This window comes from Chelon labrosus (genome assembly GCF_963514085.1).
Source record: "Chelon labrosus genome assembly, chromosome: 20".
Classification (NCBI taxonomy): domain Eukaryota; kingdom Metazoa; phylum Chordata; class Actinopteri; order Mugiliformes; family Mugilidae; genus Chelon; species Chelon labrosus.
The window spans coordinates 13183444-13196219 of NC_140353.1; the positions used below are offsets into that span (position 1 = coordinate 13183444).

A 12776-nucleotide genomic window follows, 5' to 3' on the forward strand; every position below is an offset into this window, starting at 1 on the left:
GAATAATGTGTTCACCACTACCCAAAAATTATGCAGACTACTGTGTGTGCATTGCTTGGCCTTTGCTTCAAGCCTCAGTTTCACATGTGTGAGCATCGTGTGACGTACTTCTGGAAATAAGTTACACATGCATGATGTAGAAACGGGAAACCACCAGTGCGCTCGGTCTTGACCGAGGTAGCACCTTGCAGTCACCAGAGAAAGTTTTGTAATAAACATTATCTACATATTCACTGACTCTGGAGCCCTGCCAAAGAAAATTTTCCGCTCTCTATCTATCTTTCTATCTATCTATCTATCTATCTATCTATCTATCTATCTATAATAGGCTATAAAGAAGCTTTAATGATGTAAATTCACTTATTTAATAATTAAATAATAATTACAAATCTGGCACAAGTTAATATGCCACAGTGAGCAGTTTACTTGGCTATGTTTTAAGACATGGCTGAAGTAGGCCTACAGATTAATTGTGAGGCATAATCTCACCAGGTAAATGCTGCAGTTCTTAGTTTTGGACTCTGGTCTAACGTCGGAATCTGGCACGGAGTGAGCCCTCTTCGTTTTCTCCCGCTCTCAGACCGCTGACGACCTCATTTCTATGCGCCTCTCATTCAGTCCAACAGAACAGAACCGCCTCCTCGACAGTTGCCATGACAACGGGGAAACGATCCCCCGTCGCATTCCCCGTTGCCTGGCCCGCGGTTACCAGGCAACGGCTACACAAATCCAGGAAAACATCCGGAAAAGACCCCTGGTCGTCCTTCTGGTAGTCTTTCTGATCGTCCGAACGTGGAACCAATTGAAGGAGGTGTTAACTCAACTCCTGGATGATAAAAAAATACGATAACAAAAATAAAACATGGCGACTTCTTCTCTTCCTCCCTTATATCCTCGTCCAAAAGTCAGGGAAAAAACTATAAGAAACATTTTTGTAACACAGTCGGAGGACACCATAAGGTAGGCCTTTAGTAGTTGTTTCTTATTAGACGTAGCACTTTCTTTAACATTCAATTTATAAATACTCCTACTGACAATTAATTGTCTTTTCAGACAAGGAAAAGAAGACAACGTCAGCCACATTTCTGTTGTGACAGAGGTAAAAATCATGAAACATGAGAAAATGATTTGTTGTCAGCTTGTGGATTTTTTTCAAAAATATATAGAAATGTATATCATGTTATCTGTGGGGATGGTTTGATTGTTTCATTATTATTTTGTGTTTATATTAAATACACATTTTATATGATTTTTACAGTTTTATGTCTTTTATTTTCAGATCTATAATTCTGCTTGACTTTATATGAAGTGTATTGTCTTCTTTTTATTCTTGCTCTTGTTAAAGCACATTATGATCTCATTCCGTTAACATTAACAAAGCTTGCATACGTATGTATATCACACTGGAAGCATTTTGATGTTTGAGTTGTTGTGTTGTTTTTGTTTTTAGAGTTCAGGCAAAGTCCTAGAAGCAGGTGTGACCGCCTTACAGAAGTCCTTGATTCTGAAGAAGGAGGCAGAGCTGGAAGAGGTGGTCAAGCGACTCGCACTCAAACGGCAGGAGTTTAAGAGCTGTGTAGATGCTCTAGCCCGGAGAAGGTCTGAACTCGAAATAAAGCAACAGCAGGCGAGTCTCGACCTCGTAAAATTACACAGATGATTAGGGAGTAGATGAGACTGTCCTAATACGATTGCGGTTTGTGTTTGTCTTTTCCCCTAGACTAAAGAGAGGGTTATGAAATTTGAGAAGTTTGTGGCTGAAAATGAAACGAAGCGACGTAGAACCCTGAAGAGTTGCGAAGCTACACGAGAGCAGAACATTTTAAAACAGAGGGAGATAGAAAATTTGACAGAACAGCTGAAACAACTAAGAGTAAGGTGAGGACTTGAAATCCAGAAACATGAAGCTATTTCTCACTATAGCACTTTTTTAATAAAAAAACTTTACCATATCTCAAATTCACAGAAAGCAAATTTTAAAGGAGAGATTGTCAAAATACAAAATCTTTGAGGACTACTTGATGAAAACACTAGATTATCTCCCCGGCAGTAAGTCCAAAATGTTTTTTTACTTCCCTCATGAATTAACATGAACACTTACATTTAACATGAACCTGTTTTGCTTATCCTGTCGAGTTTGGCTGTAAAATGGAACAAACCTGCTTGCTTTTAAGATTACCCTGATAATGGGTCTGAATCTTTGGTTATGCCCATCATCCGACGCCATGAGACCCTGTCCATCACCCACCAGGAGCTGCTGCAACGTTTGGGGCGCATGGAAGAGGATGTGGAACAGGGCCAGCGACAACTGCTGAACATGAAGCAGGAGCACAGCACAAAGAAGCTGGTCAGATGCACCTGCGTATATACGTATACGTTCAGAGTAGCATTTCTTCAATTGACAGTACTGGAATGATGCCTTTATATCGGTTGCAGATGGCCAACAAAGACCTGTCTGAACTCCAGCGTGAGTTAGAAGCCCTAAAAGAGAAGAACAAGCAGACAGAGGTTAAATTGCAGATAGAGCAAGGACTATCCAGAGAAAAGGTAGCCTTCAAGATTATGAGTTAAAATTACCCACAGATAATAACATGGGAGTCTGGGATATAAATATTACTACTTGTGCTCTTATCTTTCAGCTGGAGGAAGTGGGAAGATTGCTTATGGCCATCAACAATCTTGCAGAGCAGTGTTATCTACCGGCATACGGACCTCTGGAGAACATGAACATGTTAACGAAGATGGACATGGTGAAGGTAGTATCATTAGCAATGGGCTGGTTCTTAAATGTCATAGAATTTGCACTGCCTAGTTTAACCAGCTCTTGACTATTTATTTTAGGAGTTCATTCTGGACAAGGCAGACACAGAGAGGAGGGCGAGAAGGCTAATGGAGTCTGCGTCCGCCATGACAAGTACAACGGCTATGACAGACAAAAGAGGGAGGGGATCAATGAAAAGCATCGGAAGTAAAACACAACTCAAAAGTTCAAGTAAAGTCAGTAAAAAGAGTGAAATATTTGCCTGACATCATGCTTTTACTACTTATTAAAGTTTTTGACAATTTCTTGAGAACATGACATGGCAACAAACCATGCAACGTGACTGAAAGCTCTAGAAAAAGCTGGTATGTGAACCTTGTGTTAAAATGTTTTTTAAATTCATTCATAGATTTGTTTGGTTTTCTGTAACAGATATATTTTCAGATAAGCACCACATCTTGCACTTAAAAAGTCATAAAAATAAGGCATCAGAACTTTGGAAATGTTAATCACTGGAATGTAAACATTGTTTTGTTTTGAAATAAAAAATGGCCGCACTCAAATGATGCGCTCCTACAGGAATTCACGCTCACCAAAACCCAATATGCGACGGTATGTATGCAGTTTATATTTAGATTATATGTATAAATGAGGATAGAAATGCGTGCAAGTACTTAAAAATGAGAACGGATTATTTGTGGTAGTCTGCAGTCTATTCAGTAAATACAGTAAATATGAGATGTCCAGTATTGCACATGGCAAAACGCTGTAACATGTTATTTTCTTTCCATTAACATTATCTCTTCTGCACTTATCACAAAGTCCTCAAGACAGCCAGACATGCAGCTTTGACCCTGTCATGGCTTATTATGGTGTGCTCCATGTTGTCAGATGTTGCCATACAGGTTTTCTTGACGTTTACTGATTAAGTTGCAAGGTTAGCTATGTTGGCAATGTAGCTAAAGTAGAAAAACATGTCACACATTTATGGGGATTCTTTTGTTGGTAATTAGTTTCCTTAAATATTAGCTAATAACCTGGGTTGTCCAGTGTTGGGGTCACATTTGATTGAAGATTGAAGAAGTTGGTTGGTGTGTGCATGGGTGCAGATCCCGGTGGGGATGGGGGGGACATGTCCCCCCCAATTTGTGAAAAACATGAATTGTCCCCCCCAATAAAAATTATTCAAAATTGAACAAATGTATTTTCAGACTTCACATTCTTCACATTTTAGATTCACATCTAAAAAGAAATGATTGGTATGGTGCCATTGTATGAGTTGCATACCGACAAAAAACAAAAATCACTTATGTGTCCCCCCCAATCCTGACATCGGATCTACACCCCTGGGTGTGTGTATCTTCTGCCACGAAAGCTGACTTGGTTTGTTATAGCTGCACCTCGTTCCTCGTTAAATAAGAAGGACCCCCCTACATGGACTGTACCACTCTACCAAGAGAAAAACCAGGACAATGCATTTCAGAGAAATAGGGGAATACATTAAACTTTAAATTCATCCTAAATAACGTGTCAGCTATAGTTCGTTGTTACTTTGGTGATGCAGAGTTTCTTGTTGTTTGTGTTTATACAAAAAAACCCAACAGCATTTAAAATGTGGTGCATTATTCTACAGGTTAGATACAATTGGTTGTTGGTAAAAGCCTATTGCTAGACATAATTCTGTATATTTTATTGCGACGTTTTTAAGTAGTCTAATAATCGTCGATAAAACGCCAGTACTTTTATAAACAAGTACTTTATACAGGTCAGTATTGTTACTATCCCCCGACCCCCTCTATGTAATAACAATGGTATGACTCCAGACTGGGGGGAAAAAATGTGTACTGGCCCTTTAACACAAGCACGTGGTGTCTGCAAACATCCGGTTTTCACAAAGTGGAAACAAAATTGCAACAATATTTTGACACACACCATTTGACGCACGCCATGCCACACTGTGTTCACGATTCCTGACGTAGTTTCCATGTTGTTGAAATGTGAAGGTATGTCGCGAGGTCAGCACTAAAACCCTTAGAGCTGCGGTTTTGCTCTGGCAGGTGGTAAAGCTGTTTGTTTCCCGACAGATGGAGGACCGCTGCCTCGTTTCGTGCAGAGAGGACGTCTCGTCGCTGTTCGCTGCGCAAACGCGGAGTGACAAACACAAAGTAGGCTACTCAGCCGGTGGGGTGGGGGGGAGATGTACTGCAGGTGGTCTCGGGCACCCCTCTCTTGACTGCTCCGCCGCATAATAACCAGACCTATTGTCCTTTGTCAGGAGTTAAGGAGCCAGTTTTCCGCCGTGAGAAATGTGCGCGGCGATGGGAACTGCTTCTACAGAGCCTTCTGCTTCGCACACTTGGAGTCAGTCCTCCATAATGCCAGGGCTTTGCAGAGGTCAGTTATTACTAAAATTAGTCATAAAAGGCACTCAAAAGGACACAGTGTTGTTAAGAGGGGATTAAGGAGCTTTGGAGTGGCTGGAGAAGCGGCTTAGTTTCACCACAATGTCACTGGTTCGAATCCCGTCTAGTCCATGGTTAAGCACGAGCCTACAACCCCCCACCTCCTATGTGTGCATACTGTATATACATGGTCAACAAAGCTGATTTACATGTAACTGTTTTACCCATTTTAATCCCAGATTCAAGGACAAGATTATCCAGAGCAGCAAGGTTTTGGCTTCTGCGGGATTCGACGAGAGTTCCTTCAAGCACCACCTGAACACAGTAAACAATGCACTCACAGACAGTACAGTCAGGCATTCAGAAGTATATATATATATATGTATATATATATATATATATATGATAAAAAATAAAAATGCATCAAGACAAACCATTAATAAAACCATTCAGAAATGTCTCACTAAAACAAAGTGAGGTACCAAACCAGGATAATCCAAAACATTGCCCTATACAAGTGATGCGAGTCATGTTCAAGCATACTGTGGGTTATGTAGAAAAAAACAACAATAAAAAACACAAGTTAAAGGTTTATTTTTAGTGAGGTCAAGCTGTGAAATTTGACACCTAATAGTCAACTAGACACACCAGTTCATTAGGTGCATTAGCAAAAACAAATGCATGCTAATAAAACAGGCTTAAATATTAGCTTCATTGAGGTTATGATACTCAGCATTTGTTTCAAATAACAAAAAGAGCTGTTGATTCAGCTGTTTTCATTTTGGAGGCTGTGGTTTGTAGTTCCATTGAACTGTAATGTGCTGTACTGACACATGCTTCTATTATGTGCCAGTTCTATTTCTATTATTACATCCTCCAAAATGATCATACAGTTGAATCACTACCTTTCCAATGCCATGTCAATGCAAACTAATGTACACAACTATATTATGCCTATACATCCTAAGTAATGAGAAATAACTAGTTGAAAATATAACCATTTGTGATTTATTGCAACACACCAGGAAATGACTTACTTATTAAAAGTCAAAACCAGTTGAACTTGGGTGATATCCAGTTGTTTCTCTTCTCATGAAGGTTGTGCATGTCGTGGATCAGTGCCAGGCCGATGAGCAGGAAAACACGCTGTTCAGGCTCTTCAACGAGCAGGTGACGTCCGACGGCGTGGTGCAGTATCTTAGGCTGCTCACTTCGGCGCACCTGCAAAACCACGCAGACTTCTTCTGCAACTTCGTGGAGGCACCTGATCTGCAAGTCTACTGTCGCCAGGTTAGTGACAAAGTGCTGCTGCCATCTAGTGAGAAAACGGTAGATGATCTTTTAAAGCGGACCTTGATGAAAAAGGGATAGGAAAATTAAAGGGTATGTTCTTTTCGTTCAGGAGGTGGAGACCATGGCGATGGAGTGTGACCATGTGGACATCTTGGCCCTGTCGCAGGCCCTGGACATTTGCATCCACATCGTCTCTATGGAGGGTGACGAACAGCAGCTTGTCCACCACATCATTCCAGAGGGTGCTGAACCGTCCCTGCATCTCCTCTACCAGACATCACATTATAACATTCTCTACACCCAACCTCAACTTTGACCAACGGGGGACTCAAAAGGACTCACCTCAACTCAGGAATACCGACTTTGGTTGAATAAATCCAAACTGAACTCAACTTATGAAAACTGTTTTTTAATAAAACTTTGCAGATTACAGCAATTAAACATCACAAAATACAAAACCTGTATTTAGAAGATTTTTTTTTTAAACATAAATTCAATAATTACACAAATCCTGTCAAAGGTGGCCATATCATTGCTGCTTTTCTTTCTTCTTTTGTTTCTTCTGCTTCTGTTTTTTCTGTTGTGCCGGAACACATTTTTTAAGCTTCTTGTTTTTCTCTATTGAAATCAGGGCGCTTTCCTTCCCTGCAAGAGGCAAGTGGGGCAGGGAGAGCTTTCCCATTTGAGTGGGGTACTTGGTTTTTATCACGTTCTTGAATATGTGCTGGGAGAGCAAATGCTTCAGATGCTTTTTCATCCCCTTCACCATCTTCTGCTGCTCTCTGTCAGCATCGTCGTCCTGTGCTCCACCTGAGGACAAAGATTGCTCCTCTGTCATCTGTTTTTTAATAGACTGAACATGTTATATGTATCTTGTATGGTTACGTTTGTCTTACCAAGTAAAAGATCATCATCCAGGTCAACCTCCAGGGCATCTGCCGCTTGCCTGAACCAGGAGTTGTGCTGCTTCTCCCTGCTGTTGTGATACTCAACCTTTTCTATCTTCCTGGCCAAGTTTACTCGCTCCTGTAGGAGGGGGACACATTCAGCATTAACCAACTCTTCAATGTCACATAAAGACACGATCTAAGGCGGATAGAGCTCACCTTGATCGCCTCCAAGCATTTGGTCTCTATGGGGAACATGGGAAGCTCGTCGCTCTTTCCAAGAGTCTTGTAGATCTTTTTGAAGTTCATCATGTCATCGGGGCCTATAAGCAGCAGACTGAGACCCTCCTTAGTGGCTCTGGCTGTTCTACCACTCCGATGAACGTAAGTCTCAGATGTTCTTGGCACCTGGTGTGAGATAATTACAGGGTGTTCATCAAAATTCAGCTCGACGGTGTGGCGCTGTGGCCTAGTGGTTAGGCACGGTACATGTGGCAGCCCCGTGGAGTGGGCTCTGATTGTACACTCTGCCGTGTGGGTGAATAGATGGTTAGCTGATAACATCTTGACTATGTTGGACTCGTTCTCATGTCTTTTCAACACAGGTAACCAAATGTAAGATGTGTGGAACTAGTTTGCAGTCAAAGACTATAAAATCAGTTGAACTACTATCAAGGGGTTTACCTGGTAGTGAATAACATGTTGAACGTTGGGGATATCCAGGCCTCTGGCTGCCACATCAGTAGTCAGAAGGACAGAACTGTGAATAAAAATGTTTATTTTGAGAGTCAATTCAGTAAAGCACAGCATTTGAACTTAAAATATTGTATATTTCAAAACCTGAGGACATGTTTATGTCAATGTATGTCATGAAAAATGTCAAAGGAGCTGTTCACCTAGTACATGATGCTCAAGAACAAATGTGTCAGTGTGAGTTTGTATGAACATTAGCATACGGATTACAAGCAGAAAAAAGGCAGTAAAAGTTACCATGTGAATATACCGTGGTTAAAATACAACTTTGTGAAATTATTGCGATTTAAATATTTTAAAACTTTCATTATACTACGCAAGTCTCAATGTATTTTTTAACAAGGCTGCTCTAGCCAAGATAGAATCAGCACAGTGCATGTAAACACATGACATAGTGCTCTTGAGTAATTTCTAGAGAAAAATAAAAGATCTATTGGCGAGATTTCTTTGCTGAACTACTGATGTTGCAAACTTATAACTGACATAGTCTGAGATTACCAGATAAAACCTTGTAGGTCAACATTTGTGCTATTTCTTCCCAAATATTTATGTGTTAACTGTAAAAACAGAGCTCCTTCCAAAAAAGCTCAGTCTGCTCAGACTGGTCAGCTCCAATGGCCTAAGCAGGCACAGCACATAAATGTTCAAGCAGACACTGGTAGTGTTGCTGGATATGGAAAGACGCATGCCGATGTAAAATTTTAAGGAACCGTTTCATTAGATGAAAAAATAAATTGAGGATGCAGGAGGAGTCAAGTGACAAACTCTACTGAAATAAGAATACCTATAAGACTTTAACACTAAGATAGTAGCATACTGGTGACATGTAGAGCAAGACACATAATAGTAAAACTCTTAAATGTCTAATATAATATCATGGCCCTTTAAGCCTGTATTTGCAGTTAATAGGTTTTTCTATTTCATCATATTTACTGGATAAAGTCCAAACCAGAAGCAAACGTCCCTTGAGGTCACATGTACATGACTCACCTCTCTCTTTCAGCAAACCTTTCCAGGTTTTTAAGGCGTTGTTTCTGGTGCATGTTGGCATGTAGAGGCAGTGGATTCCAGTCCAGGATAACTAGAAGAGAGTTCAGTCTCTTGATGCAGTCAATGCTGTTTGCAAACACCATGGTGCGCCCAGGATACTGGAGCAGGAAGTAGTAGAGGTAGAAGTCCTTGTCATCCTTCTGACAGTGGATTTGTGTCTCAATCAGTGTCTCCACAGTTGCCTCCTTCCTGGTGAGGTCAACGACTTTGGGCTTGGACCTAATCCCCACCTTCTCCATGAGAATCTCCAGCTTGCTCCTCTTGTCCACGCTCTTCTTCTTCTTCTGGAGGATGCGGCTGGGCAGGCTGTGAACCATGGTCAACGTGGCAGAGAACACAAAGGTTTGCCTCGTGGGATTAAAGTGTGTGGTGTTCAGCATCTCCAGCAGACTCTCTAGCTCTGCAAAGTGTCCTCTCTCTACCATACGGTCTGCTTCATCAATGACCAGGCACCTGTATTATGAAACACAACCAAGAGTAGTTCAGAAGACAAAATAAAGAGCCAGCAAACAAGATCAGTATCACACATGTTTCTTCCATCAATGACACTGATCCAGCCCCATTTGGTAAGCCGCTTTCCTTCTGAGAGAAGGACACATCCCACCCCACATGGAAAGTATTTAGGTCTAACGGCTGCTCAGTCAAGGTGGTACCAGAGAGACAAGCTCATATTCAGACCTAAATAAGTCTAGTTTCTAACAAACGTAGTGGTGCATAGCGAGTCATGGTCTCTTTTCTTTATTTAGCATTCATCTGCTAACGCTGCACTTACAGTAAGACCTTCAAGGCTTGAAATATAAGAGAATCAATGACATGGAGGAAATTATTTCCTCTCAATGAACCCAATGTTCCTCAGTGTATCAGTCATCCAAGACATCCTTAACAGTGAGATGCATTTGAAAATTGGCTGTTCGGCTTGTATATATTAGTACTTCTGTAACTTTATTTATATCTCAGTCTGTAGATAGTGTAAAAAGACCAGAAAAGAAAGAGAGTTTCCATGAAATTAATCTAATAATGTTGTTTGTTAAAATCTGATGAATGAATTATTCTAGAAAGTAGGACTGGGTGATGACTGACTCTATGCACATTAAAAGGTATTTCATTATACAAAGTGCTGTTTCTGTACACAAGCACAATCCTATTGAATGATTAATTCAATTGGTTATAGTAAGTTATACTTAATAAAACGGAAACGGGGTGTATTTTCTGTGAAGATGTCTTCTGATGAAATGCACTATAACAAGCCACAGCTCGCTGCACTGACTTTGGACATTTTATCTGTGATTTGTGTGTGTTTACAGTATCATCGAAGTCGAAAAATAATCTTAATGAGATTTGAACAGTGACTTACTTGAGCTGTTTGAGGTTGAGCAGATGTGGATGCCCTTCTTTGATTAAATCCCACAAACGCCCCGGAGTAGCGATAATGATCTCTGGCCTGCGTTTCAGCATCCTCCTTTGCTTCTGTTGCGCCATTCCACCCACCACTATGGCCGTTTTGATATCTGCACAACAGTAACAACTTGAGTACCTTCACATTTATTAGACAAAATTCCAATTATAACACTTAAATAAATAATGACTTACCAGTGAATTTTGCCACAGCGTCAATATGGTGTTTGACCTGAACAGCCAGCTCCCTAGTAGGAGTGAGAACCAGACCAAGAAGAGGACTCTGACTATCAGTGGGTTGTTCATTAAACGTTTTCATTATTTGGACACGTCCAACCTGCTCATCCTCATCTTCTTCTTCTTCTTCTTCTTCAACGTCATGTTGATCTTCGTCTGAGTCTCCTTGGATCTGATCTTCTTCACCTTCATTCTCTTCTTCTGAAACCTCCACGTTGTCCTCCTGGTCCACTTCTGTTGCGGACTCTGCCATGTTTCCTGATTCATCTACAGATGGTAGATACAAACTCTCCACCTCAGTCGCTGCTTCAGCGTTGCCATCAGCTGTTTCTTCTGGGCCGTTCTTCCACTTCAGGATGGCGTGGATCATGGGAATGCCAAAAGCCAACGTTTTACCACTCCCTGTAAATACAGCACACACATTAGCTTCACCTGGTTAAATCTAAGAACAGACTGTCACAAAATAAAAACTGAAAAGAGTGAGAAGCCTTTTATCTTACCCGTCTCAGCTGCCCCTAGTATATCCATACGATCTCTGATGGCGGGAGGCAAAGTCAGGGCTTGAATCGGTGTGGGTGAACTAAATCCAAGACTGCTCAGTGCCTTTAGCACAGGTGAGGGAACAAACAGGTCCTTCCATGCACTCACATCAGCATCTTTATCATCAGAACTGCCGAGTGCCGCATTTGTCCAGTTCTTTGCCTGCTTTTTGGGGGGCTTTGCCGCTTTATCTTGACTGGATTTATCCTTTTCAAGAGGCGGAAGATCTAATGGCGATTCCTCGTTTGGCTGTTCCTCTGTGGCTGCATCATTTTTTAACTGCTGCCTTGTTTTCGTCTTCTTCTTCTTCTTCTTGTTTTTCTTTTCCTTTTTTGATGCATTATGATCAGGGATAGCGACTGAATCCTTTGCTTCTTCATCCTGTCCTCCTTCCCCATTGGCAGCGTTGTTCTCCTGTAACACTTCTTCTGTGGATGTATTATCTGTCTGGACTGACTCCTTTGCAGCCACTTTCTTATTTTTCTTCTTCTTCTTGGCTTTTTTCTTGACCGGTTCAGCTGTGCCCTCTCCCTCTTTGCTCTCGGTGCCTCCCTTCTCTCCGTCCTCTTCACTCGCTTTTCTTTTCTTTCCTTTCTTCTTTCCCTTCTTCTCTTCCTTTTGCTCTTCCTTTGCTGCTTTGGCAGCTTTGGCTGCGGCCTTCTTGCTGTCTACCATACGGTAATTCGTCAGCTCCTCAAAACACACCAGACCCTCCAAGCCCTCCTCGGAGAAGAGACTGGGATCCAGCTCTACAGCTTTCCATTTGCCTCTCAAGTCAATGTTCCGTTTGGATGGTTTCTGCAGTCCAGAGGACATACGTTTGTTTTTCGGCTTCATCTTCTTTGTCTTCATTTTCCTATAATTTGACACGGGTATACATTAACAAAGTTGGGCTAACATGGCGAATTTCCCAACGCCGAGTCTTTTTAAAGGCACATGTGTCTCCTACTCTTCCACGTTTGCAGAAGTTAGCCAGAAACTACGTGCTAATGATTAAAAGTTGCTTCTGAAAAGTTAAAGCCGGGTGGTTTTGTAGAACCCACACCACTATAAAATGAAAACAAATAGCTTACCTTGACTTACTGAGGGCTCCTGAAGAAGAAAACGCGATTATACCCTATGACAACTACACATGACACGAGGGCGCAGCCATGACAGTGTTGATCACGTGGTTTGTAAAAACTTTATTTGTCGAAAAACCAGAACAGCGCATTCAAATGTTGGCATTCCTTTCTGACAAGCGGCCTTTTTAAGAGAACGTATTATTTTTAGGTTTTAAAGAAGTCTATTATTATCTTTCATTATTATCTATCTAGTTATACATTTAGAAAGCGTATTATTATTTATTTATTATTATTAAAAAAAAGCCTTAATTTCGTTGTACCACAATGACAAATAAAGACATTCTATTCTATTCTACTTACAAAATTACCAACAATGTTTGAGTTATCTTAACTA

The 12776-nt window shown here is 41.0% G+C and overlaps 3 protein-coding genes across 3 annotated transcripts; 2 read left to right on the forward strand and 1 right to left on the reverse strand.

Moving 5' to 3' along the window:
• Positions 1-786: 786 nt before the first annotated feature.
• ccdc197 (coiled-coil domain containing 197) lies at positions 787-3105 on the forward strand. Its single transcript, XM_084568676.1, has 9 exons — positions 787-960; positions 1054-1099; positions 1451-1627; positions 1721-1878; positions 1967-2049; positions 2175-2347; positions 2437-2547; positions 2640-2756; positions 2842-3105. The coding sequence occupies exons 1-9, from the start codon at positions 863-865 to the stop codon at positions 3025-3027; spliced, it is 1149 nt and encodes a 382-aa protein (XP_084424802.1). The 5' UTR covers positions 787-862; the 3' UTR covers positions 3028-3105.
• A 1454-nt stretch (positions 3106-4559) lies between these two features.
• LOC311505855 (ubiquitin thioesterase OTUB2-like) lies at positions 4560-6914 on the forward strand. The gene is made up of 6 exons (XM_084569656.1): positions 4560-4764; positions 4846-4926; positions 5037-5155; positions 5403-5487; positions 6262-6453; positions 6566-6914. Exons 2-6 carry the CDS (start codon positions 4846-4848, stop codon positions 6770-6772), a joined length of 684 nt encoding a protein of 227 aa, XP_084425782.1. The 5' UTR covers positions 4560-4764; the 3' UTR covers positions 6773-6914.
• ddx24 (DEAD (Asp-Glu-Ala-Asp) box helicase 24) lies at positions 6857-12558 on the reverse strand. Its single transcript, XM_084569655.1, has 9 exons — positions 12392-12558; positions 11279-12174; positions 10737-11180; positions 10501-10654; positions 9087-9599; positions 8028-8103; positions 7563-7751; positions 7353-7482; positions 6857-7266 (listed from the first exon to the last, which is right to left on the reverse strand). The coding sequence occupies exons 2-9, from the start codon at positions 12168-12170 to the stop codon at positions 6986-6988; spliced, it is 2679 nt and encodes an 892-aa protein (XP_084425781.1). The 5' UTR covers positions 12171-12174; positions 12392-12558; the 3' UTR covers positions 6857-6985.
• Between the last annotated feature and the right edge of the window lie 218 nt (positions 12559-12776).